The 25,891-nt window shown below is 40.5% G+C and overlaps 1 protein-coding gene across 4 annotated transcripts; it reads left to right on the top strand.

Moving 5' to 3' along the window:
- Window positions 1-402: 402 nt before the first annotated feature.
- On the top strand, window positions 403-21,331 carry GGPS1 (geranylgeranyl diphosphate synthase 1). Of its 4 annotated transcripts, XM_050894321.1 has the most exons (4): window positions 403-446; window positions 5,161-5,253; window positions 14,483-14,553; window positions 18,418-21,331. In XM_050894321.1, the coding sequence occupies exons 2-4, from the start codon at window positions 5,187-5,189 to the stop codon at window positions 19,177-19,179; spliced, it is 900 nt and encodes a 299-aa protein (XP_050750278.1). In that variant the 5' UTR covers window positions 403-446; window positions 5,161-5,186; the 3' UTR covers window positions 19,180-21,331. The 4 variants fall into 4 exon arrangements, with proteins under 4 accessions (XP_050750278.1, XP_050750279.1, XP_050750281.1 ...); XM_050894322.1 differs by lacking the exons at window positions 403-446; window positions 5,161-5,253 and adding an exon at window positions 16,082-16,255 and having other exon boundaries at window positions 14,494-14,553; XM_050894324.1 differs by lacking the exons at window positions 403-446; window positions 5,161-5,253; window positions 14,483-14,553 and adding an exon at window positions 18,003-18,022.
- The last annotated feature ends 4,560 nt before the right edge of the window (window positions 21,332-25,891 follow it).

The following is a 25,891-nucleotide window of genomic DNA, read 5'->3' as shown; positions in this document are numbered from 1 at the left end:
GCCCGCCCTTCCCTCAGCCCCATTGGCCGCCGCATCGGAAATACTGACATCATTTTTCTCCACTTCTATGGAAACTGAGACTCGGCGCCGAGGGTGCTCATGGGTGACGCTGTTCCCGCTCGCCGCGCCTGCCGGCTCGAGAAGCGGCTCGGCGCGGCGGGCGGACTACAGCTCCCAGGGCGCACCGCGCGCGGCCGCCGCGAGGGGACGGGGCCCTCGCCGAATGCTAATGAGCCGAGGGGGCAAGGCTGGCGCCTGCGCGGTGGGGCGCTGGTGGCGCATTTTCCCCCAAGAGGGGAAGGTGGCGCCGGCGGAGCGGAAGGGGGCGGCGCTCCTCCCGCCGAGCGGCGTCGCCGCCAGCGCCGCTGCCGCTGCCACTCCTGGAGCGGAGGCTGCTCGGGGGAGCGGGGCGCGGCTCCGGCTGGCGGCGGAGGCGGCGAGGCGAGGTGAGCGGCGGCGGCTGCCCGGGCTGAGGCCGGGCGCGCGGGGCTGCCCCGCGCCGCCTGCCCGTTAGCCGGCCGTTGCTGGTGGGAGGCGCTGGCGGGGTCCGGGCGGGGGAGGGGGGCGCGCTCCTCGGAGGAGCCGGTCCTTCCTCTCTGCGCGGGGTCGGGCGGCGAGGGCGAGCCCGGCTGCGGGGGGGAGCGGGTCCCGCGGTCGCCCCGCCCAGGAGGGTCTGGCGGGCTGCCCGGAAGGGGGCCGGGAAGGGGCTGAGGGGAAGGGGGCCGGAGCCGGCGGCCGCCGTTAGTGCTGGGCGGCGCCGGCGGGCAGTGGCGCTGTCGCCGGGGCGGGCTGACTGAGCGCTCGGGGGCCGGGGCTGCGCCGGGCTGGCGGCGCCGCGGCGGGCGGCGCTTCCCTCCCCGGCGGCTGAGCCCGGCTGCCGAGAGCGCAGATGAGAAAATGGGGGTGGACGGCGGGTAGGGGGAGCGAGGAGTTCTCGGCTCTCGGTCTCGCTTTATCTAAAATGGCGCTGGTGAGGCTGGGCTGCTTGCCTTTGGCTTGTGGAAGCGGCTAGAGAGGCTCTGCCGCCGCCGTCGCGTTTTCAGCTCTTATGTTGAATTCCGAAAAACGAATCCTATTTCCTTTGGTTTGACTGTGATGTTTTGGGCGGGGGTTAGGCATCTGCAAGCAGGGTAGCATGTTCTTTGTGAAATGTGAATTTTAATCTGAGAAGCGATTTAGAAGTAGTCACGGTTTCTGCCCACTCGTTTTCTATCTTCGGGTCAGCCTGCAGCTTAAAAACCCTTCCTGTCTGTGTGCTGTCACAGCATAGTGCCAGGACTTTGACAGCCCAGGTATTGTTGTCTGGCTTCTGTAAAGTTCATGCTCAATTATATCTGGAAATCCTGTTCAAATCGAAGCACAATTCCAGCAACAGTATGTTCTTGCTGTTCTGGCGTTAGTGTTGAAATTGCAGCTATGGAAAGCTGCTTGTTTACTTAGCTGCATCTTCGGGGAAAGTGTATGACTATCCTTCCACCTGTGGGAAGTTGCCCACCCTTAAGTTGAATACAAGGTTTTGTTTGGTATCAGCCTAGGAGGGGTTGTAAAGAGGACTCTGCTAATTAGAATGAGAATGTGGACTAGGGTGACAAGTATCCTGTCCAAATTACATTTGGATTTAAGAGCCTTGATAGCCTCTTTGAAACAATACACACTCACAACAGTTTCTGTGTATTCCTTCTGAAACGGACCTCTTCACCCCTACATCCCCCTATTTGGGCCTTCCCCCCCCACTGGTTACAATGAAACCAGTGTCTCTGTGCACTAAGTTCTGTGATGGAGCTGATTTAAGAACTTTCTGGATGGTTCCTTTTGCACTACAGCTCTCTGCTCCTTTGGTGGTTCTTTTATTTTCTGTGTAACTGTACTGTGATGGGAGCCACTGAGATGATGATGCTTTTTAAAATACCAGCTGTATATTTAACCTGGACTATTTCAGTGATCATATTCCCCTAATTTGGAGGAGGGGGAGAATATTCTGCAGAATGGGATGGAAGGTATGGGGTGAGCTGTTTTATGAAGTTCCAAAGTGAAGATTTTTCTTGACATGTAACCTAGAATTAATATTACTTGCATCCTCTCTAGAAAGCTAGACACAGATCACAGCTTCAAGTATAGTTTTAGAGTAGTTTCAACTTATGGAAGCCCATGTCACCGTCTTATTCTAGTGTCTTGTGTGTTTTCAAAGAGATCATTAGAGAGAAGGTTTGTTGCAGTCCAGAAGACAGTTCTGTGGGCTCTCTGTTGGGATTCCGTGGCCTGTGCCCATAACAGCTGTTCTGTATGCTTATGTGGGGATACGGAGAAATAACTGGAAAAATAACTTAGTCATGTGTGAACTGAAATGCAGCAAGGCTGTGTACTGGTTTAAAAGGAAACTGGTTTAAAAGGCCAAATGGCCTTAACTGCTTTAATCCTTTGAATAAGCGTATGTGTAATCAATTCTTGCACTTTCACTAACAAAAGGCTTTGCATTCCCTTTCATTTATTGTTTAACTCCTGGCCATTTTAATTCTTATTAGGAGGTGCTGGCTGAGATCTTGTCTCTAAATGTCTTAACTGAGAAGACTTTCTGCAACAGTGTAACTTCCGTAGTAAATTGGTCAGTCACCTAGGCAGGAAACTCTTAATATCAAGCATTTCCCAAGTGCGTCAAATGTGGTAACTTTGTGCAAAGAGCAGTAATATTACAAGTCTCATATCATGGTGTTCTTGCTTACAGGCCTTTATAAGCAACCTCATTTACATATTTCTTTATCAAGTGTTTCTTTCTTTGTGTAAGTTTGGAGGAGGTTCTGCTCACTGTTCTTGTTTTGGTGTGTGTGTTAGACATGTAGCTGTCTGATAATAGACTGTTTCTCTTTTCCTTAGTGGAGGCTATCTATCACTTCATTTAAAGGTAGCATAGCAGTCTAGAAAAGTTTAACTATAGTGATTTAAGCTAAGTTACCGTCCACTCCTTGTCTGTTAGAGCTTTTTTGCCTCCCTTTTATTAAAAAAAAAAAAAAAAAATCTTGGCACTTGTGGGAGAAGTGCCTGACTAATTTTCTGCTGATAAGTAGCATTTCAGGTGGACTCCTATTAGTTTTGTGTCAGAAGATGCAAATATTTAGTTTCATGCTATGTAATACCAGTGAATTTCAAGTTAATTGGGGATTCTGAATATTGTCTTAGTGTCCTACAGACAGGCAAGAAACCTCCTAAATCCCTGAGGGGAGAGGAAGAACTTTAATATTTACTTTTAAGCAGAAACTTTTACAGAGAAACAATTCCAACCCTAACATCTCTTCCCAGCTCTGTTGGATAGCTAGGCACTTTCAATTCTAAACCATCTGTGTGGCTTTTTGACAAATAATAGTCACAGGAGAGTTAAGTTGATAGTGTGTCCTTATGTCCATCTCTACCAGCTTCTTTCTGCTTAAAACATCTCGGGGTGGACTGTGATAATCTTTTTGATTTCACTTCCTGACTGAAGTCCTTTGAGGCTTATCCTTGATATGTAAGGGTACATTTTGACAGCTGACTCTCAGTGGCAGTGCTGGCTTAAAAGCCATTCCTATCCCTTCAGTTATACCAACAAGCTGAAAACAAAATGGGGAGTCGAGGGTGTAAAATCCGATTTAGATTACTGTGTGGCCTGACAGCTGGTTGTGCTGGCACACTATGGGATAGGATGGAAAGGCTGTACTGCTTATTGTGGCATTACTGCTAAGAAACTATGCAAAGCTTTCCCAAAAGGTGCACTCTTACGAGCATTTTGTTGGCAACTGTGTTTGCTTAAATAGCCTGTCTTGCCCCTGAAGTGCTGATACAATTGATTAACATATGCAGTGAAGCAAATAAAGGAATTGATCCAAACCTAAGCTTGCAAAATAGTTATTAATGCAGCTCAGTCCCCAGGTTTGGACTGCTACAAATATTTATGGGTGTGGAGGGTGGGAATGGGAGTAGACAGGAACTGATTGAGCTATACTGAAAGGGAAAGGTCATGAATGTTGAGGAATACCAGTTTGTCCAGGTAGCTTAAGAGGAAGTAGTGATCTTAAGGCTGATCTGAGCTTTTGATGGGAAAGTATTGCTGGATTATTTTGAGCAAGTGTGGAACACAGTTTATTCCACTCATGTTAACCACTCCCCTTAATGTACCTACATTAAAAATGCATTGGTCCATACTTATAAATATCACTTTAAAATAGTTATTTTTATGGATAATTTATATAACTATTCAGTTGCTCCAGGGGCAAAAAGTACATCCTTTCCAGGATGCTAGCTAAGTAGCTGAGAAATGATGCTGAAATAGCATAAGACTTTATGCTGCTGCTGCAGTTCCTGTCTTAAAATGACATTAGAAGAATTGTTTTGAGCTGCTGCATCTGCAGTGCAGCAAGGAAGGCTAGAGGTGAAAGGACAGAAAAGCTATTATAGAAAACAGTCTGAAAAAAATGCAGATATAGATGACCAAAAATATGTGAACTGAAACATAATCAATAGAAAAATGTTGAGCTATGTAGGGAATGGATCCTAAAAGATTTATCATAAGAGTCTGTGATGTATATAGTATAGGGGAAAGTGTGTAAAGATGTCTGTATGCTTAAACGGAGGTAAGAAAATGCTATATTCCTGTTCTGCCTTCTAAAACAGGACTGAAGAATTCTATCAGAAGGCTGAAGCTAGTGTTCAACTTGTTTAGGTTGTCTTGGTGTGAGGTGTATTTTCTGCTCTTAGGCATCTCCACTTTTGTATGGGGAAAGCATTTAGGGAGGTCTAATCAGATTAGTCATAGAGGCTTTGTATGTGCTGAGTGTCTTCTCTAAAGACTTACAGTAGAGCTTCATTGTTGTGAATGCTAATGTTTTAAATACTGTCATGTAAGCCCTCTAATACATATAAAAGAGCAAACAGTCTAGGAGTTGATTTAAACTATTCATGAATAATTAAAGAAAACTGTATTTAGTACATATGCTTGTTTCTTTTCTAAATGACATCCGGAAAACTTTTTTATGTAGTGAATGTAGTATTAACTGTGAAGGTATTGTGTTCAAAATCGGAGTATTTGCACCTAACCTTGAAGTCAGCTGACTTGTTATTAATTGTATGCATCTATTTTTTTACTTCCCTAATTTTTGGTCTAAGTAGTGTTAATAACGCTTTCTTTAACAGTGAACTACCTCTTATGAAATAAAGAAATGAATGGGATGGATGAAACATCTAAAAGAATCCTAGAGCCATACCAGTATTTACTTCAACTACCAGGCAAGTTTCTCTGCACTGTGGTGTTTTTAAATATCAAAATTGTTTTTATAACAACTTTTGTTTCAGGAAGTGTAAGCCAAGAAGTTTATACATTCTTGATTTGTGGATTTAAGAGTAATTAAAAGTAACACTTTTCAATATTTGCTCTTCCTTTTTGGTGAGATTGGTGCAATAGCTCTTAAGTCTGTCTGTTGCAGTGTAAGTAGTATTTCAGTTACTCTGGTCTCCATTCAGAGTAGCTGACTTGCTACTTTTTGAAACTGATACGGGCAAGTACTGAAGACTTGATGCCATTCTTAAACTCAGGGCTGACATTTCGTTCTTTATCTGCTTGCTGTACTGGACTCAATGGGTTGTGGGGTTTTTAATAGCCGGTTTCTTTTGTGTAATTTCTTCTCCCTTGTATGTGTAGAGCCAGGCATTCTTATGGCCAATTTCGGCTGTCCCTGGATTGTTTCACTTGCCAGAGGATCAGCCAGTCCTTGTCTGGTATCAGGTCCCTAGCAACACATTCAGATGAAGTTTTCAGTCTTGAACAGTACCTATTTTAGCAGAATTCAGGGGGCAGTTTGATAGAGAACTGCTGTATGGATATGCCTTTCAGAAGCCTCTTTGACTAAACAGTCAGATTGTTTGCTGTGGCTTTTACTTGTACACCTAAAGTGTAAGGAAGACCATACAAGCTATCAAAGTGACTAACTCTGTAAAAATAGTGGCAGAACTACTTTGTCATTGGGACTATTGCATGATTGCCTTCTGTCCGGGTTATATTGCATACTGGTGGAGTTAAGAAAGATACAAAATATGGTAAATATTAAGGAAAATAATTCTGACCAAAATTATGTCTGACCGGGGTAGAAGACCTGTCTAGACAAGTAGCATGATGAATCACGGGCACAGTACTAAGTGGCTTTTGCACATCTGCAACAAGACCTGTGTATTAGCAGGGTGGGTCCTGTGGGTCCTAATTCATTATACCTGTGTATAATGAATTTCATTATTAATCTCTACAAATAACTAGGATTGTCTTATCTACCTTGGCGATTTCATTTGACTTGGCAGTTAGCACTACTTGAGCTGAAAAATAAGAAAAGGAAAGAATTTGGCAGTAACGTGCCTTTTTAATGCCAGAAAGCTCGTTTCCCGTTTCCTCACAGTATATTCCATTTGGGTATGTTGAACTGAGTGGTGATTTTTGCTAGAGAACTACCTTGAGAATGAGTCTACGATATTCCAGAGAGCTTTCTAAGAGCTAGTCCTGAAGAAATTTACTTTCCTCCAACACCATCTTTAAGTGTACTTTTTGTTTGGTTAGATTATCTCGTATAACCAAGGTACACTGTAACACCTCTGCATCTTTAGCTGCTAATTATTTTTTTAAGCTATTGTAGGTACCAGCAAAAAACCCTCAGCTTCCTAGTAGGAAATACACAATAGACAAAAAGTGCCAGAAAAAGCTTCCGTAGGCAAAAATGCTTGACTAATAGCTCTTCAGTTAGCTTTCACTTTAAATGATGCAGGTAGGGTATACACTTAACCTTCCCACCTTGACTCCTGTGGCTAAATTCTTATACTTTGTGAGTGAGTTCAACCCTGATCACTCTATACTGATGGCTTATATAATGTTATACTTACTGACAGTGCAAGTATTTTATATCCTGTCCTGCTAAAGTATCATAAATCTGATTGTCCACTTTAACATGTTGATCTTTTGTTAATTTAGTTTATGTTTTGGAGAAGGTGAGAGACAAGATACACTTCTCTCTCTGCAGAAATGGTGGTATGATTCAAAAGGGAAGACTTCTCTTAAACTAGGCAGGTAAAAGTGGTGTACCTGTGGAAAGCTTGTACTGAGTTACAGGTGAAGCAGTGAGGGTTCAGAATCATAGAGCTGGATGTTTACTGTTTTTGAAACACTGACTTTGCCCTAAGTCAGCTATGCCAAGTACAGATGAGTAGGAGCTAGTTACTTGTGTAAACCTTGGAGTTGATATGAGCACCAGTGCTTGGTGAGGGGGAAAAATGGGGTATATGCTAGCAGTTCATAATTATGGTGGAGCCCAAATGAGATGCCTGAGCTAATCTAACAAGCTCTTGTTGAAAGGCAGTTTCATTCCATCTTCTTTATGCTTCTGGCAGTATTCTCCTGCTTCTTAACTTGTGCCAGTTCTCAGCTTGCTAACCAAATGATTAGGTAGTATCAATCACCTAACCTGTTAAAAACTTCCCTAGTTAATCTTCTCATGTCTTGTTAGTGAGCTGGCACAAGGGTGGGGACAAGGAGCTGTTTCTGTGTTGTATCAGCTTGAGCTCTGAGGGGCTTTTGCAGAAAGCTTGGCTGAGTGTCAAATACATACACTTATGGCCCTACAATAGTCCAGTTGGTTATCTTTTAAGACTAGTTAAAAAACAAACTCTGCAAACTGTTTAGTAACCTATGAGAACTTGAACGAATTTAGATACATATCAAACTTTGTTACACAATCCTTTTTTATGTAAACAGTATTAAGGTTGGTTGGGGAAAAAAAAGTGCCTGCTAATGTTGTCTGTAGTGTAAGAACACAAATTTTTGTAACTGTTAAGGATTAATCACTGAATGCAAGAAGTTGATTACTCTGTTTCCCATTAATGAAATAGGGCTTTTAACGGTAACAGTTTGGGGGTGATACTTAAACTAAGCTTGTCTATTCCTTTGACTTCAACAGCATTAGGATAGAGAAGCTACTAGGCTTAAGGGTTTTTTTACTATGTTGCTATTTTAACTGCTAGTATGGGAATTAATGTTTATTTCTTCACTAGCAGAATTTAGTGCTTGGGAGAACATACATTCTGAAACAGTAACTTTCCTTGTAAAATCTCATTGTAGTAGAACATTGCCATACTAGTTTGTAGCGGTGTTCTACTTAATCTAGTATTCTGTCCTGTAGTCTTGTAAACAAAGTGCAATAAACAGGATTAACTTTCACAGATTTCAATGTGGTTTGTCTCAAAAATGGCCCGATTCACACATGATGAATCTTTTAACTCAGCCACTCAGAGATAACAGCAGTAGCTGTTTTTGCAGCACTAAGGAGTGTATGGCATTTCAGTTGCAGTAAAACTGATATGGTCAACAGCTTGCTATTGAAAGGGGTAGAATCTGATCCCATTCATGACTGTGCATCTTCCCTTTCATGTCCCTCTGGTCTTGGCTGCAGTCTTTACTGGCTTGTTCAGCAAGCTAAACAATCAAGGCTGGCTTTTGTTTTTCAGCTTTTTCTGCTGGGTTGTTGAACTTGACCAGCTTGGTGAAGGAGTTCAGCACCACATGGCATGATCCCTACCACTGGCACAACTACACTTGGCACATCAGAGGCCTCAACTTGGGCCAAGTTCCTGAGGGAGGCTGCAGCTCTCCAGGTTCTGAGCTGCAGGAATGCCTGGGGGCATCCACTGGGCCAGAAGCAAGTGATGTCCCTGCCCCTATAAGGTGTGCAGTGGTGGAAAATGTGTGTCACCAAGCTAAGGAGCAGTGGAAGGGGGTCAGCAGGCTGCACAGCATCAGAAATAACAAAAAGAGCAAGAACCTGAAACCTGCAGGTATATTGAAGGAGGGGCAGGAACAGTCTGTGCATATCAGATTGGGAAATGAATACTCCCACAATGGTGAAGGCTGGGAGCTGATGGCTTCTGGCACCAGGAGAGAGATTCCTGTTCCTCGAGCAGATGTGCAATTGCCAAATAGGTTCACTGCACTGGAAGAAGACACATGGCTGGAAGCTCTGTACACAACAAAGCATCAGACTGGCACCTGGTGGCAGCAGCAAGTGATAGTAGTGGGGAGACTGGCTCCTGCAGGGGACAGAGGCCTCCATCTGAGCTTCTGTCTTAGGGAGGTTTGCCTCTTCTGGGTAGCTCTGATCAGGGATGTTATGGAGGGACTGCCAAGGTGCGTTTCACACTCAGACTACTTAACCCTGCAGCGCTTCCCCTTGAGCACTAATGGATATAGCACGGGGATGCCTGGAGCTTATCAAGCATGACTATGTGGCTTTTAGAATGAGGGCCAAGGGCACAGGAAGCCAGGTGGCTTTTCTCCATGATCCTCAACCCCCTTCCCCTCACCATGAAGAGGAACAGACAGATCCTGCCTGTCAACAACTGGTTAGTTGCACAGCTCATATTGATAGCAGATATTTGGGTTTTATGACCATGGGACTCTCTTTGTAGATCAAGGACTACCAGGAGGAGATAGCATCCACCTACCCAAGTCAGAGCAAAAGTGTCTCTGCCAACAGGCTGAGCAACCTGGTGAGAAGGGACTTAAACTAGAAATTACAATAGAAAGGAATGACTACACACAATCAAGTAAGGAAACAGTGAACTTGCAAACAAAGGGTGTCGGCTGATGTGGACAAGAGACAACTTATAATCAACAGAGCAGAGCTGAAGGCAGCCCATCCCAGGTATATGCACTCAAACAAGGAAGTGTGAACAGGACAACGTGATGGGGGAAGCTGTCACTTTTTCTGGGGAATCTGCAAGATTGGGTGCCCTCTGAAGTGCCTCTACACAAATGCATACAGCATGGGGAATAAACAGGAGGAGTTAGAGGTCTGCATGCAGTTGCGGGGCTGCAGTTTTATTGGGGTGTCTGATGTGGGATAGCTTGCACAGCTGGAGTGCTGCAATGGATGGATATGGACTGCCTAGGAAGGCATCTGGGATAGCAAGGAGTGGGAGTTGCCTTTTATGTGAAAGAGCAGCTGAACTGTGGAGCTCTGCCTTCAGTCAGATGATAAGCCTGTTGAGAGTTTATAGGTTAAGATTAGAGGGCAGATCAGTAGGGGTGACACTATAGTGGGTCTTTGCTACAGACCACCTGAGCAGGAAGAAGATGATGAGGCCTTCAGGCAACTGGAAGATGCCTCATATTTACAGGCCCTGGTCCTCATGAGAGACTTCAGCTACCTCAGTATCTGGTAGAAGAAGCAACACAGCAGGGCACAGGCAATCCAGGAGGTTTCTGGAATGCATTGATGATCACTTGCTAACACAGGTGATCAAGGAGCTGATGAAGGAAAGCATTATGCTGGACCTCATGCTTAGAAACAAGAAAAAATTGGTTAGGACATGAAGACTGGGGGCAACTTTGGCTGCAGTGACCATGGGATGGTGGCATTCAGGATCCTGAGAAGGAGCAAGGCAAAAATCAGGATCACAACCCTGGGCTAGTTAAGCCTATTTTGAACAGGGGAGTTAAGCTAGACAAGTCTACAGTGACCTTAATCCGTCACAAGTGGCTGCCCAGGTTTAGAAGTGTATATGCCTGCTCTCTTTGCTTGTCTTCCTGCTGTTCACTTATGCTGTCTGTACTGTTCTTGTAGCTGTGTGGGGAGGTCTGCTTAGGGAATTTATCCATTTAGGCCTAATCCATCAGAGGACAGAGCTAAACACGAAAGTGTACAATATAGCTGAGGTAATGTAGTAGCTTGCTTCCTCCAGAAGGGCAATGCCCCCTTCCCCTGGCTCTCAGCATCTGCTGCTTACCCTGTACTAACTCTGGCAGATCCACTTCATAAGCTGACTCAGTACATAAAGCTGGCAGAAAGCTAACCTAGCAAAAAGCGGTCAGTTTTCTGCTGGGGTAATGAGTTGAATTAGCTTAGTGAGGCTCTAATGAGGGCTAGGTTAATAGTCCCTCTGCTCTTTCCCATGCTGTTCTAGCCCTTTTATGTACTCTCACTGTAAGTGGGGTGCTGCCCTGAGGGCATAATTTGTGGTCACTTTAATGCAGCAAGGGTGAAGAAATACTAATCAGGAGCCTGTCCAGAGCTGGAGGTCTTGGTGGGTTTTGGGTCTGTACCCTGTCACAAGAACAATTGTGTATATAGAGAGTAAGTCAAGCTGATTTTTTTTTTTCTTGTTTTAGAGAACATCTCATCTGTCTGAAGAGGTGGGAGGGATTGTCCTCAGTACAACATCTTTAATGTAACTTGATCTTTGTTTCAAAGATAAGGGTTTTACATTCTATCTGTAGAAGGAATTTCATCAGAGTGAATCTGTTCTGAATATTTTTTCTCACCTTTTCCACCCAGCATTACTAAGGAGAAAAGCTTTCCATAGTTGCTGTTTGATTTGGGGTAATACTGGGATCTTAAGCAGATTAAACTGAAAGTATTGAGCATAACTTTGAGAAAAGCTTGGTGCAGTAATGTCTATTATTATAGCTTTATACAGTAGGTAGAGCTTCTAATTTTGGAAGTTAGACCTCTATATTCTTCAGTTTTACAATAGCCTGCTTAGAACAATTAACAGAGCAGTGACATGTGACAGTGAAGAAACTGGAAATTCTGCCAGTGTTAAGTTTTACTCCTTTTAATTTTCTCCTAGTGTCCCTGGATTGTTGTCTTTTCTAGTTTGGGGAGAGGAGAGGTGTGGCAAGGAATGGAGACTTCTGCATCTGGGCTTTTGAGACCAGTATTAGAGGGGTTTGGTCTTTTGCCATCATAGCATGGCTGTAGGCATAAAAAAATGCATACAGAAAATTGCTGTAATGTCACATAGACTGGGTAGGATTGACTTCAGAACAAGATAAAATAGCATTTATGTAGCAATAATGTTCCTTTAAAGGGGCTCACACAAGCAAATCTGCACTTATAAAAGGAAAGATGAATGCTTCACTATACAGATAGTGGTTTTTCCTTGAATAGTCAGTGTCTAGACAGCCTTGCTAGTCAAGGTAGACAAGTCTAACAGTTCAAATGCTGTCTATACTAAGGAACTGAAGTGGCTAAATCCATTGTGCATGTTAATAATCCATTTAGAGTGTGTGCTAGTAGTTGTGTTCCTCATGATGAAATAACGCTTGTTGCTGAACATCCAGCATTCCATAAGCATATTTTCCAGGAAATGCATTCAGAAAAACAGAATTAGCTGCCTAATGTAAAAAAAAAAAAAAAGTAGGCATTGCCTGTATCAATGTAATTTAGAAGTGAATAAACAGCTGTAGATAAGGTACACTTCCTTAATGTGATATTTTCTCTGAGTAGTTTTCTTTATGGATGTACTGAAATATTTGTTAATACTTAACTGGCAAGCCATACAGTTTGGCAGATGTTTGTAACAGTTATTCTCTATTTTTGAACAATCGTTTCTCCTCAGTTAACTCATGCAATTATTTTAAGATAAAATATTGAACCTCTGATGCAGGGCATTTTGACCCTCCCTTGCGCAGTACTGGTGGTCACAAGTGTGTAGTGAGTCAGATCAGGGAACCAATCTGGCCAAAGTCTGATCTAAGCACATGGGCAAAAGGGAGAAAGTCTGAGTGTTTGAAGTGTTTCAAATCCTTCGTATCTGCAGATGTTGTCAGAAGCAGGTCTAACTTGAATTAGTGGTGGTGCTTAGTTAACGTAAGAGGTTTTTAAACTCTTGGGTACTACTTTAATTTTGTATTTAAATTGGAGCTCTGGTTACCTGTGTTAAAATAGTGAACTTGCAAGTCAGCAAATTATTGATTTAAATAAACAGATTTTTAAAAAATAATTTAGAACCATCTGTGTACTTTCCTGATAGAGAGCAAGCCTGACATGGGGAGCTTAAAATATCTGTTCTGCTGTTTGAGAGAAAACAGTCGCTCCCTCCTGCAGAAAGCTATTAGTTTTTAAAACTGAGCACAGAAAACAAAAATGGAGAACACAAGCCAATGACAGTGTATGTCCAGGTAAGAGTGCCCTTTCACACAGGACAGAGCCAGAGAACAAAGTTGTTGGGGGAAAAAAGAAGCACCTTTTCATTGGTCTCTTCTAATGAAAACCAAAAGATGGCGGTGATGGGAAGCAGTGGAAATCTCTGAGAACCGAGACAGAAATTGAAGCCCGCTGAGCCAAGGAGGAAGGTTATCACCCTTGCTACAGAGCTGAAACCACAAAGCTATTGCTTACCTGGTGGTCACTTAATTAGAAAAGGAAAAATCCTCAGTCCAATTTCTCCAGCGTGTATCACTGCAAGTGAATATACCCATTTTATTATTCTGTTCTATATGTGCTGGTCACACAGCAATAGAGAAGCCTTAGGGAGAGATTCAAATGTTGAAATTTCTTCAGTGCTATGGGCAAGATGGCATCATCAATATGAGGACTAATATTGCAGAATCATTAAGTTAAGTCTCAGTAGATCTTGAGCATATGGAACCCACTGTCTAGGTTGCACTGCTTTGAAGTTTATTTAAAACTTTTTCCAAAGGCCTTGTTGATGTGAGCTACATATGCAGAGCTGTTTGTCTAAACCTGTCTTGCAGTTATTCAAAGATCTTATATGTAGCTGAGCTTCTCAAAGTTCAGAGCAGCATTGTCTCAGTGTGGGTAGGGGGTGACTTTATCTCATATTGATCATCAGTAGACACTGAATAAATATTTGTACGTGACTCCTAGCAATTTATTAAAGAAAGCTGGCATCAATAATTTATAGGCACATAGGTTAACTTCTATTAAAATTAACTGTCATGTAAAATGTATCTGGATTGAATAGTAATGCTTATTTTAACACTGAACTTGGACTTTTGATCTTGTGTTTTATTCCTGTGAAACAGGGCATCTGCTTGGCTCCACCAAACTAGATTTAGCTAAAGCAGAACAAATCCTGTTATTTGTGGGTAGACTTCTCAGGTATAAGATAAATGTCTGAATTTGTGGAAAGTTCTGTTCAGAATGTTCTGTTCAGATTTTTCTTAGAGTTTAGTAAGTATATCAAATGTCACTTTCCTGTTTTACAAATTGTCAGTAGCAAGTGAAGAGTACTACAGGAGAAAGCCCTGGAGAGAAATAGATATTCAACAAATATCTGTGTCTTCCATTAATAATGAATCATAATTGAAACTTCTTAATCTGTTACATACACAAAATCAACATGCCTGGCAAACTAGGGCTTACTTTCAGAAGTAGTGAGCTGATCTGTACACGTTACCAACATACTCAGAATCACCTACTAATTAAACTGCCAAAACTAAATACAGTAACCTGTAAATGTGCTTTGCATATTACTGTGAAATGTTTAAAACTGAAGCTGCTGATAATTGATGTTTATACAGTGAGGAAACAAGCTACACACTATGATATATTTTCTGCTTTCAGGTGATCACACTTCTCAGTTTACTGGTCTCAAATCGGATATAGTTGTTAAGACAAACTGTTGTCCCTAATAATGAACTTTGTGATTTTTATAAATGCCTATAATATTTTTATTGTAGGTAAGCAAGTGAGAACCAAACTGTCACAGGCCTTTAATCACTGGCTGAATGTTCCAGAAGATAAAATACAGGTACTGGCTAATTATTTTTAAAGGGCTGTTATCTTTCTTCTGAGACTACTGATAACAGATGATTCTCTTACATAGTATAAATGATCAGAAATTTTAAATGCACTAATTTCTGAATGTATTAAAGTAAACTTTCAGGAAAACAACTTTAATGCAAAGCTTTGACTGTGGTGTAACAAAAGAAATTACTTCCATGACTTGTCTTATGTAGAACAGTTACTTCTTTCCAAGTGTGCTCAACGTTTTAAGTTGTAGATAAGCAGCTACCATTGTTACCCACTTAACATAACTCAGTTATTAACACTGAGTTTTCAGTGACTTACGAAAGAAGCTAGACAGTTACCTTGTAAAGTACACAAATATAGTGCTGGAAAATAAAATCTTATGATTTTGGTACAAGAATATCAAAGACAGCAGTTAAATCAACTTTATAAACCACTTCTTGTTCTGGACCTAAAACTGTGGACTTCTTATCGTACAGTCTAGAGTCCTTACTCTCTAATGAGAAACATAAAACTAGGAATTCTCCTTCCTTTTGCTTTTCTGTTGGACAAATCTGTGCAAGATGCGTGGCTGTGTATTTAAACACTGTAGCTTGTCAAATGAAAAATTATCCTCTTGGTTAGACTACATTTTTGCTAAACTGCATATAGAGAGTGCAAAAGATTCTCTGTCTAAGACAATGTAAGGAATTAAAATAACGAATTATGTTTTTTGACACTTACCCAGCTGGTCCCTAGTTAATTTCATTAATTGTTTGTAATTGTACCTTTAGAGTTTATGAAGGAGTCTTCTTTAGGGTGGCTTAAGAGTGATGCTTCATAGTCCTCAATAGCAAAATGGTTTAAGTGATTTAAACAATGAAGGAACAGGCTGCATTCATCATCTAGTAACTCTTCTATTTTCCAATCTGTCTCTAACTTTTTAGCCAGATTTAGTCTGGCTTCCAGCTAGACACATCTTACCCTTTGTGCTCAGCTGCATATCCAAATAAAATGTATTATATAGCAACCTGTATATTGTATGCATGGGTTTAGTCTAATATCATAGATGAGAATTCAAACTGGAAGAAGCCTCTGGAAGTCATCTAGGACAACCCCCTGCTTAAAGCAGGGCTTGCTCTGTGGCTTCTGGGGCCCTTGCTGAGTTTTGAAAATCTGAGGATGTAGATTCTGCAGCATCTCAGGGACTGTCTTCCCATGCTGAACCCCTTCCGTGATAAACTCTTCCATTCTGTCCAACGGGGATTTCTTATGCTGCAGTCTGACTGGTGCCTCTTGCCCTTTTGCTGAGCACTTGTGACAGTACAGGTCCATCTTCTCTCATGTACTATAGTAAACTAAAGCTGCAGTGCCTCTGTATGAACAGAAGTTGCTAGTTCTACCTGTCACTTTCAAACTGATAATCATGTAGCCATTATTGAAAACTTAGACCACTTGTTTTGGTTATCTTTATGAAGAAAACCGATGCTTTAATGTTTCCTTTACCATTTAAGCTGTTTGTGATGGAGCTTAATATTTTTATTCTTCAGGTCATTTGAGGACAAAACCAAGACCCTGTCATCTTTTAATCTGCATCCTGACACAATTATTACTGCTTTTGTGCATACTTGTACTAATTTTAATAACTTAATGTTGTTGAAGTCTGGAGGACCACCTCTATTCATCTTTCTGACATCTCTCATAATCTTCTTAAGATGTCCCAGGTATCTAGCAGCCTGATTCCCTTCCAGCTATTTGTATTTCTTTTATTAAAAATCTGAATTCTGGCACTCGTTATGGGACATTTTTTACCTTAGATCATTTGTCTTTATGTAGTTTATTTAGATGATACAATTGAGGCTACTGTTCCTTGGTAGTTGATTTTACTATTGGCTGCCACCATTTCACTTTTTTCCCAGCCAAGCAGTCTTTTTTTTTTTTTTCCACTTACTGCATCTCTAGTACCCATCTGACGCTGCACTGAGACACTTCAGCTTGTTGAATTAGAGAACGCTAGGTTTGTCAGATGAACTTTTTTCTAAGGCGGCACTGAAATGGCCTAGTACAGGGCCAATCAAATTTTAAAGCTATTGCAGGTAAGGAGGTAGAAATCTGTGTGCTGGAGTGATAGCACAGCAGCTACTGATCAGATAGGCTTAAGTTGTAAGAAAGCATAACACTGTACTGACTATTCAGCTTTCATTATGAAGAGCAGTCTTTTCATTTCCTCAGGCTACTTCCTGATGTCTTCTAAAATAAGCTTTTTCTGCTGTCTGAACTTTTTCGCTCCTTACTTTCAACTTTGAAGTGTGTTTGACGCTGTCTTTTCTTAAGTTCACAAGATAATTCAAACACAGTCATGAAGCACTGTTTCAATTAAACCTTAAATGTCTAGAAGCTGCAAAAGTTCATGAAACTGACAGTGATATGAAATATGTTGGCAAGAGAAATGCTAGAATAGGCTTATCCAAGGAATCCACAGAATACAGGGAAACTTTCCTGATAGTACTGAGAATGAAAATTACATAATGGACTAAAAAAATATTCAGACGAATAGGTATGCAAAATTGCTTTCAGTAAGTACTCTATACTCTGATTTAAAGTCAATGGGCAACAACATATCTTTACAGGTCAAAGTAGGGCTCACTTCTAACTGGTAGATGAGTCATTAGGGCTTCTTAAGTAGGTTGTTCTTGCAGTCATATCTTGGACAAACAATTAGATTGCTGGGTTTTGGGTTTTAATCTTTGGGACAGTGGTCACTGAACACTAGGTGGCTTGCTGCTCAAGAAAATCCTTGCAGCAAAGTCGCCTTTACTTTTTCCTACAGCACCCACCAAATAGGACCATACTAGGTACTTGCCACTATTTAATGGTGGCCTTAGTATTTTTTAGAAGCAGTTGTTTTGATGAATGTTGACTGAGTGCAATGTTTGTAGCTAGCAAGTGTAACTGGTTCATTAGCTTTAAAATCGTATCTTAATCAGTGAGTTTATACAGTATGCAGTTTTACATGCTTAAACTTATTTCCATTTAAGCAGGTGCTGAATATACCTGTTCCTTGCATAGCAGCACTGCAATAAAAACAGTATATAGTATATATAAAAACATTCTTTGTTTCTTGTTGAATTGTCCTGCTTTGGAATTAAGGTTCACTTTTAGTCAAATGTAGTCAGCTACAACCTTGATGTTCTGAACAGTTTATTGCGTACCTCAGGTGGTGTATGATATTGGTCTACGTAGTAACAAGTAGTAAGTGTGTAGGAAGCTTCCCAAAAGAAGTTGTAGCTGTTGCCTTTCTGCCAAGAATTGTCCAAATGATGTTTCAGAGAGAATAGTCTGTCCTTTAAGAGCTCAGTACTGAAGATAACTATACAAAGTGTGGGGAAAGAAAGATGAACTCTCTCCACTTACCAAAACAAGGTTTACAAGACAAATGTGTTAATGGATGATACCTGACACTCTCAAGAACTGACTTTGGGAGATCTCAGGTTAGTGAATCTAAACTTGTCACAACATTGTGTTGCTTTTCTTTTCCTCTATTCATGTTTCTGATAACAGTTACTGCATGACTCCTAGACAATGGCATATTTTAGAACTATAGCAACATGAAGAGGAGCATATAAGTGGAAACACTTCAGGCAGTAAGTTTGCTCTGAATCTGAAAACATTACACAAGACAGACCACATGATCCAGGACTTCCAGCAAACTGGCTGATGAAGAGAATAATAAATCTGTATTAATAGTAAAAGCAAGTGGTCTAAAGGGGAACCTCAGTGATAGAGAATATCACTTGTTAAAACCTTATCCATTTTAAATAAAGTCTTGCAAAACTGGAGGTTAAATTACAGTGGGAGAGTTAATAATTTTCTCTTCTTGTAATAGGTTATCATTGAAGTGACAGAGATGTTGCACAATGCAAGCCTACTTGTGGATGATATTGAAGATAACTCAAAGCTACGACGAGGCTTTCCAGTGGCACACAGTATCTATGGAATTCCATCTGTAATCAACTGTGCTAATTATGTGTATTTCCTTGGCTTAGAGAAGGTTTTAACCCTTGATCATCCAGATGCTGTTAAAGTTTTTACCCGTCAACTTCTGGAACTCCATAAAGGTCAAGGCTTGGATATTTACTGGAGGGATACTTACACCTGTCCTACAGAAGCTGAATATAAAGCTATGGTACTGCAAAAGACAGGTGGTCTCTTTGGATTAGCTGTAGGCCTCATGCAGCTGTTCTCAAATTATAAAAAAGACTTAAAGCCACTTCTAAACACACTTGGCCTCTTCTTCCAAATAAGAGATGACTATGCCAACTTGCACTCCAAAGAATATAGTGAAAACAAGAGTTTTTGTGAAGACTTAACTGAGGGCAAGTTCTCATTCCCAACCATTCATGCAATTTGGTCAAGACCTGAAAGTACTCAGGTGCAAAACATTTTACGTCAAAGGACAGAGAACATAGATATAAAAAAATACTGTGTACATTACCTTGAAAATGTGGGTTCCTTTGAGTACACTCGGAATACATTGAAACAGCTTGAATCTGAAGCCTATAAACAAATTGAATCACTTGGGGGAAATCCTGAGCTTGTAGCACTAGTTGAACAGCTGAGCAAAATGTTCAAAGAAACTGAAAATTAAAAATTTAACCCCTGGGGGTGGATTAAAACTCTTTTTAAAATGGGAAAATAACCAGACTGTCTGAGAGGTGTGATAATCAGTCTTTCTCTTGTACCCATGTTACAGAAATTACTGTTAAAAACAATTTGTCACTGAGTATTGAAATATATACCCTATTATCTACACAGTCTTAACTGTAACTGCTTACAGATGCCTTTGTTAAAGCAGGTGTACTAGAACTGAAACAAGTTTTGAATCTAAATGTGATCATCTTTATACAATCAGCATTATCAGATACTCTCATATCTTTAACCAGGCTACTGTAGGTTTCTGGCTGAAATTCTGTGTTAAATTAAATCAGATTGACCTGAGTGTATTTTGCATTTTCAAACAATGCTCTAGTAAACCAAAATGTACCATGTTAAATAACAAAAGATACTTGCAACCACAATGCACATAAAACTGTTGTGTGATATTTCTAAGTTAGACTTGTGAAGATCAGATGGATCAGCTTACTAAGTTCTAAAGTGAATATCTTATCCAGCTTCTGGCATACATTCAGGGGAATGCAAATTATAAAAGATAGTATTTTATATGCAAATAAGACTAATGTTTGGTCTGAAATTGTAGCTTTATAAAGATTTCTAAGTACCTTAGAGAAAAGATTCCATTGCATCAGCAAAGCATAAATTTGCTGCTGATTCCAGCTCTGCAGTGAATAATTTTGATTGCCTTGTTTTAGATTTTTAAACTGTCAAATATTTTGTGGCCAGGAACTTAAATCTATGCATTAGAGCTCATACATGTAACTGTAAATAGCAACATAGTAAGCTGCTACTAGAAATGGAGTGGGATTCACACCAGGTAACTTTAGGACACTGTAATTAGTATAGGTCTCTTTAATCTCTGCTTATAATTGAGAGGGGCTTCTCCAGGAGTTGATTCATAATTCATACTGCATTCCTGTTCTGAATTGCTATCTGGAGGCATGTTATAGGTCTCTCCAAAGAGACAAGTTCTGTAATTCTTTTTGCTAAAACAAAGTACAGCATCTTGTTCTACAAGCTTCAGTTTCCACCACTTCAGTTTTGTTAATTGCTTAAATAGTGCTTTAAAACTATGTACACGGACATACTGAAATAGAACTGGAACAGATAGCAAGATTGAGGGGGGTGGGCTGATAAGTGACAAAACCCTCTGCTCATCTATATAAATATATATATGAAAGGTGAACAAGATGTAAGCAGAGATGTTTGTTTCTTCTTGGCTGGGCTGGCTTTAATCAGGTTAAGTTCCCTTAGTCTTCACAGCCACATAAAGCATTACTTTGGTGTAGGGAGGTAATGATTTGGATCAAAGGTAGGACTGGTGCCATCAGCAGTGGTGTTAGCTCAAGCACACTCTCAAAAGAAATGGCCAGAGGTATCTGGCTTCTGACAGCTAAAGGATAGTTTTATGCAGGTGTTCATTTACTGTATGTGGAAAGCAGGGAGAGTCATGGTCTCAACCCACTGAGAAAACTAACTGAAGAAGGCTGCTGTAATGTCTTCCCTGGGCAGCCTTAAGCTTCTTCTGAAAGTGATCAAGCATGAAAAAATTCTGGATGACTGCTTTCAGTCAGAGACATTATGTAGTTATGGATGATAGCCTATCCCTTTTATCTGCATGCTGATGAGGAATCTTTGGCTGCTCTGTGATTAGGCACAGAATAATAGCCTTTTCACTAAATGGACCTGGTTGCCAGGACTGAATAGCTTAAAGTTGGTGAAAAGTGTCTTTTCTTTAATGTTAATGACAGTGAATTGAATTCCTTTTTCATAACTTGCAGTGCTTCGTAGTAAACCTGTAAGTCTTTAATGTTTTATGAGAAAATACTATCTGCAGCAAAGCACAATGTTTATCTTGTGCCATGTCTTGGGAGTTTCTAAGCACTGTTGCAGCTGATGTTGAATGGGGGAGAGCACTGGAAGAACTATTGTGTCAGGAGAATCTCCTAGTCTTACTGTAAAAGATATCCTTGTGCCTATTAGGATATTGTAACTGACATATACAATGCAAACTGCACTTAGTGCCATTTCATGTCTGCTCTGTTGCTGGATGTAAACAGTTTTGTGTAATCAAACTTTCCTGATGAGGTAGCTTTCTTATTTTTGTATAAAACTTCTCTACCATCTGAGGCTTCTGCTATGTCGTCACTACTTTGGTTCATTCTGGCAACTCACCCCAGTATTTATTCTAATACCATTTATTCTAATACCGTATCTTGTAGAATGTGCCTCCATTAACTTAGGAGTAAGTACATTGGAAGTTTTCCAGCTGCAGGCCCTTTAAACCACAAATGGGTAAGAAGGGTAGAAAGTACCCCGGGAAAAGCAAGCTGGACCAACAAGAAACCATACAGCTCTGTCTTACTCTTCTGCCTTCAAGGCTTTTGATACCAGTATTCAAAGCATACCCTGAAGGTATATCTTAAAAGGCCCAGAAGCAGAGTATCGTTGCTCTTCACTTTGGTTAGGATGAACTGAGGCCTCTGAGGGTTTTTCTTGATGTATTCAGGAGTTACAAGAGGCTGGGATCTTTCCCCTTCATCTGTTAAGCAGGTAGAGCATCTTTAAGTATTAAGTGTCACCAGTGATGATGCTCCATAGTCAAGGTAGATTTTATATTCAGTGCCATAAGATAAGACTGTGCATACTCATCAATATTCTCCAATATTGGCTCTGGTACAAGCTGCTGGTGTTAAGCCATGTTAGGAAAATAACTTCCTTAAAGCAGCATGAGAGTTCCGGTGGCTGCAGGATTAGTTTAGTTGTGTAAGTGCTGCTCTCTCTTGCTATGCCTCCCACAACACAGGAAGTAGGGTTTTTTCCTGATCTTCACAAGAGATGCATTGCTGTGGGATGGAAATCTGAGTTGGAAATGTGGAAAAGTGGAAATGCCCATGGGGAAACAAAGGGGCTGCTGGTTTCAATGTGGGTCCCTCTGAGCCAGAACTGTTACCCTTATTATCTTCCTACCATTGCCAACAAGTTCTACTTTGATCAGGTTACCAGTGCATTTCTTGGGGGTTTAGCTCTTGCAGTGCGTATAAAGATACTCATCAGCCTCCAGCATTTCCCTCTACCTAACCTGTTTTCTGATTGTGTGCTTGCTTGGATGTAAATGAATGCTGTTGTCTGTCTTTGAGTGGCCAGCCATTGGATGGGACATATCTCTCTCATTCTTCAAGGGCTGATGTTATCCCCATCAATTACAGTGAAAATTGCATCATTTTAGGACCTTCCTGAGGAGATAGCTTGTCTTCCACCTCTCCCTTTGAGCTCAGGCTGTTCAGGTACCCACTAAGAGCAACTTTGTATGTGTTGGCCAGTTGTTGATACAAACAGCCCAAAAATGTTAATGGCAGTGGGGAAGTAGCTGTGATACTTCTTTATGCTTTCAACTTTATGGTTGATTTTGCTAATTATTAAAGATCTAAATGCCTCCATGTGCTATGGAAATTTCCTATATTAATGGCTTATTTCCCCAGTTATTGTTAAAATGCTAACATGGTATAAAAACATGGGATTTGTGGTTGGGGTTGGTTTGTTTGGGTTTTTTTTCACCTTCTTATACAAAACTGGTTTGAACTCTAATATGTCTTTACCACTGAATTGGGCCAGGCTTTTATTCATGTGCAAGAGCTATATAGGCATCTGTTGCTCCTCTTTGTTCTGTCTTAATCTTATCATTTTACATTTCAGGTTTGATATTTACTGTGTTCTTGGTATTATTTGCTCAGTACTTTCATTGTAATTCTTTTCTCAGCTATATTTCTACTCTGCTACTAATACCATAGCGTGCGCAATACCATCAAACTCGTTTTTGATCCTGGACAAACAAAATAGTCTGGGTCTGCTTTTGAAACATTAAGTCTTGGCTCATCGTATGCCTTCACAAAAGTAATCCAAGATTTTCTGCAATCTTGAAATGCCAGAAACTTTTTTCCGAGAAGCTAAAGCCTGTAACATATTTTATATTGCCATAAATTATTTTTGTCCTATATAGCTTGAGCTCCTTTCTCTCTGCTACCCATTTGCTTTCAACACCTATTTTGCTTTGGTGGTAATGCTTGTTAGGCCTTTCTGTGAAACAACTTAACTCACTAGCCCTGCGGGAGAGGAGTTAATTTTTGTCTGGGTTAATGAATTACCCCACTCAGCAAGAGCCTGATGAATGTCAGAATTGGCAGGTGGACAGAGGCAAGAGCAGAGCCAGGGAAAGGATTTGAGAGAATAAGAAAACCCATTTTAGGCTCCTGAGGCTGCCTCATGTAGTTTCACCTTATTTTACAGCATCTCCTTCACTTTGTTAGGAAAGGCTAAAGAGCATGGTTAGTTTCCCTGAACTTCCTTTCTTGCTTTCCAAATAGAATGTAAGAGATATTAAAGTTAAAAAATATTTTGATAGTTATTTAAATAACTTGCATATATTATCTTAAGGTTTTGATTAAAGGTACAGATAAAGAGTACATTGTTTCATTACTGTATTTTTCTTTAACAATTTTTCTATTCTTGAAGCCAGGGAAACATAATCTGCTACATGCCTACTTGACTTGTTACCTCAGGTTAACCTCCTTCCTGAATAACTTTTTATCATAGCTGAGCACCAGTGTTCACCTTTTCTGCAGCGTTTTTTTTTATTACGTTAGAAGGCACCTTTGTGAGGTGTGGCTAGAAGTAATCCATGATTTATTAAGTCACTTTCAAGCATATTATCTGCAAAATTTATAGTAAAGATGCAGGTTAAACCACATGAATCCTGATAGTGTTCCTCACCTGTGTGCCCTATGGAACAAATAAGTTCTCACTTAGCTCATTGAAAAGGCATTTACTGAGCATCTCGGTTTACTACAGCATAGAGAACTGTGGGAGATACCCCAAGAAGGCCTAACATGACGCTTCCAGGGAGAGCACTGCAAAACCTGACATGAATTTGTGTGGAAGACTAACTCTGATGTGAAGGGAAATCATAGATAATTTTCTGCTTTTGAACTCCAAAACAATGCATGAAAATACTCTCTACTCTGTTGGTATATGAATTATATGCTGTCAGTAAGCAGTTGCATCTTTTCTTGATCACAGTATATTATTTTCACTCTCTTCATAATGTTTCAGTTGTTATTTCTGGAGCATATGGTATAAGTTACTTAATCACTCAGTAAATTATTGAAGTCTGTAAAAAGGAAAAATGGCAAACATGCATTTTTGATTATGCTGTTTTGGAATACACAAACTGGCCTGTTCTCTTGCTGTAATCTAGTATATGTTATTCTGCAGTGAACTTCTGTTAGCTGAGGGAGGCATAACAACTTTTCACCAACTTAAGTTATTAAAATCAGGCTGACACCAAGGCCATGTGAACAAATTAAAAGGCAAAAAAATAGAAGTGTTTGCAAGGAAAAAAACACAAAGTTCTTTAAAAATAGAATTTCAGATAATTGCAGAGTTAATACGTGAAACATGGAACTAACTCCTACAGTTTTTCTGTTGCTTTAACTGAAGAACCTATTGCTACTTATGCTCTCTTCTTTCTGGGGGTGGGATGGGGTGTACAGGTCAAAGTAAAAAACCATACGGAGGAATTGTCATTGCTATTCCCAGAAATGTAAAAACTGTGCTTATAAACCTAATCTCTTATATTTTACATCAACCAAATTGAATGTTCAATAAATTCTGAACTTAAATCCTTTTTCATTTAGGTGCTTATAAAACGCAGAAGTTGCAATTCTAGGTAACAAGGTGAAAATGTTAAATTGGTCTAGTTGTTTTATTGGCATTGGGACTGTCCTGTTTCTTGTCAAGTACATTGGATGAACTATAGCTATTTGTTGATTACAGTGCTAAAACAGAAGAAACAAGAAATGCAAAGAAATAGAAAGAATAAACAGTAAGTTATGCTATTCTCATTATCATTTTAGAAATACCAAATGCACAAATTCAACAACATGCACATAGATTCTGAGAATGGCTGAATTACCTATCAAACATGCTGACAGGGTCAGAAAGATAGTGAAAAGTATTTTCTTGTTTTCAACACCTTTCCTGACATGCAGTCAAACAAAGTGGAGCATGCTCTCAGATTTGTACTCGGGAACAGTGAATGAGTCAGAAAAGGAGAGCAAGAGGGCTTACTGCCGCTGTTTCTGCTGTCATACTTGTACCACTATCTATGTAGCTTCAGCATCATTCAAGACTGGAACAGATCGTTCGAAGGGTGCCCTCTGTGGGAGATGAATGGGCTCAGGAATGCAGACAAGACAGCAACAGCACCAAAGATGCGGAAGAAGGACTAGAGTATCTATTTTTTTTCCAAAGACATTAGTTGGCCTAGGAAAACACATTACCTTTGGCAACGGAAGACTCTAAGGTAAAGGCACGGAGATACTCACTGGAATGCCCCTTTGGGGAGCTGCTGCTTTATGCCATGCAGTAAAGCATGCCCCTCAAAGCCTGTTGCTTGAAGATGCAAGCCATCAGCGTGCCAAAGAATTTACGTGTTATCCAGATTACTTTGATTGGAATATACTAGTGCTACCAAATACCTGTACTTGATTTCTGTAATCAATATCACAGAATCAGAGCAAAGAGTACTAATATGCTGCCTGCCAAAAGAGTGTACAGAATTATTTAATGTAATAGAAGCAGAGGCACAGCACTGAAATAGCTTCTTGATTACTTACTATCGTGATTGT

Source organism: Gymnogyps californianus, chromosome 3 (assembly GCF_018139145.2).
Source record: "Gymnogyps californianus isolate 813 chromosome 3, ASM1813914v2, whole genome shotgun sequence".
Classification (NCBI taxonomy): domain Eukaryota; kingdom Metazoa; phylum Chordata; class Aves; order Accipitriformes; family Cathartidae; genus Gymnogyps; species Gymnogyps californianus.
Note: the sequence above shows the minus strand (reverse complement) of the source record. Positions and strands in the feature narration are given on the sequence as shown.

Coding starts and splice junctions, on each gene's coding strand:
- GGPS1 (XM_050894321.1), top strand. CDS start 5,187: ATGAATGGGATGGATGAAACATCTAAAAGAATCCTAGAGCCATACCAG. Junction 5,254..14,482: donor GTATTTACTTCAACTACCAG/GCAAGTTTCTCT, acceptor TTTTTATTGTAG/GTAAGCAAGTGAGAACCAAA. Junction 14,554..18,417: donor TTCCAGAAGATAAAATACAG/GTACTGGCTAAT, acceptor TTCTTGTAATAG/GTTATCATTGAAGTGACAGA.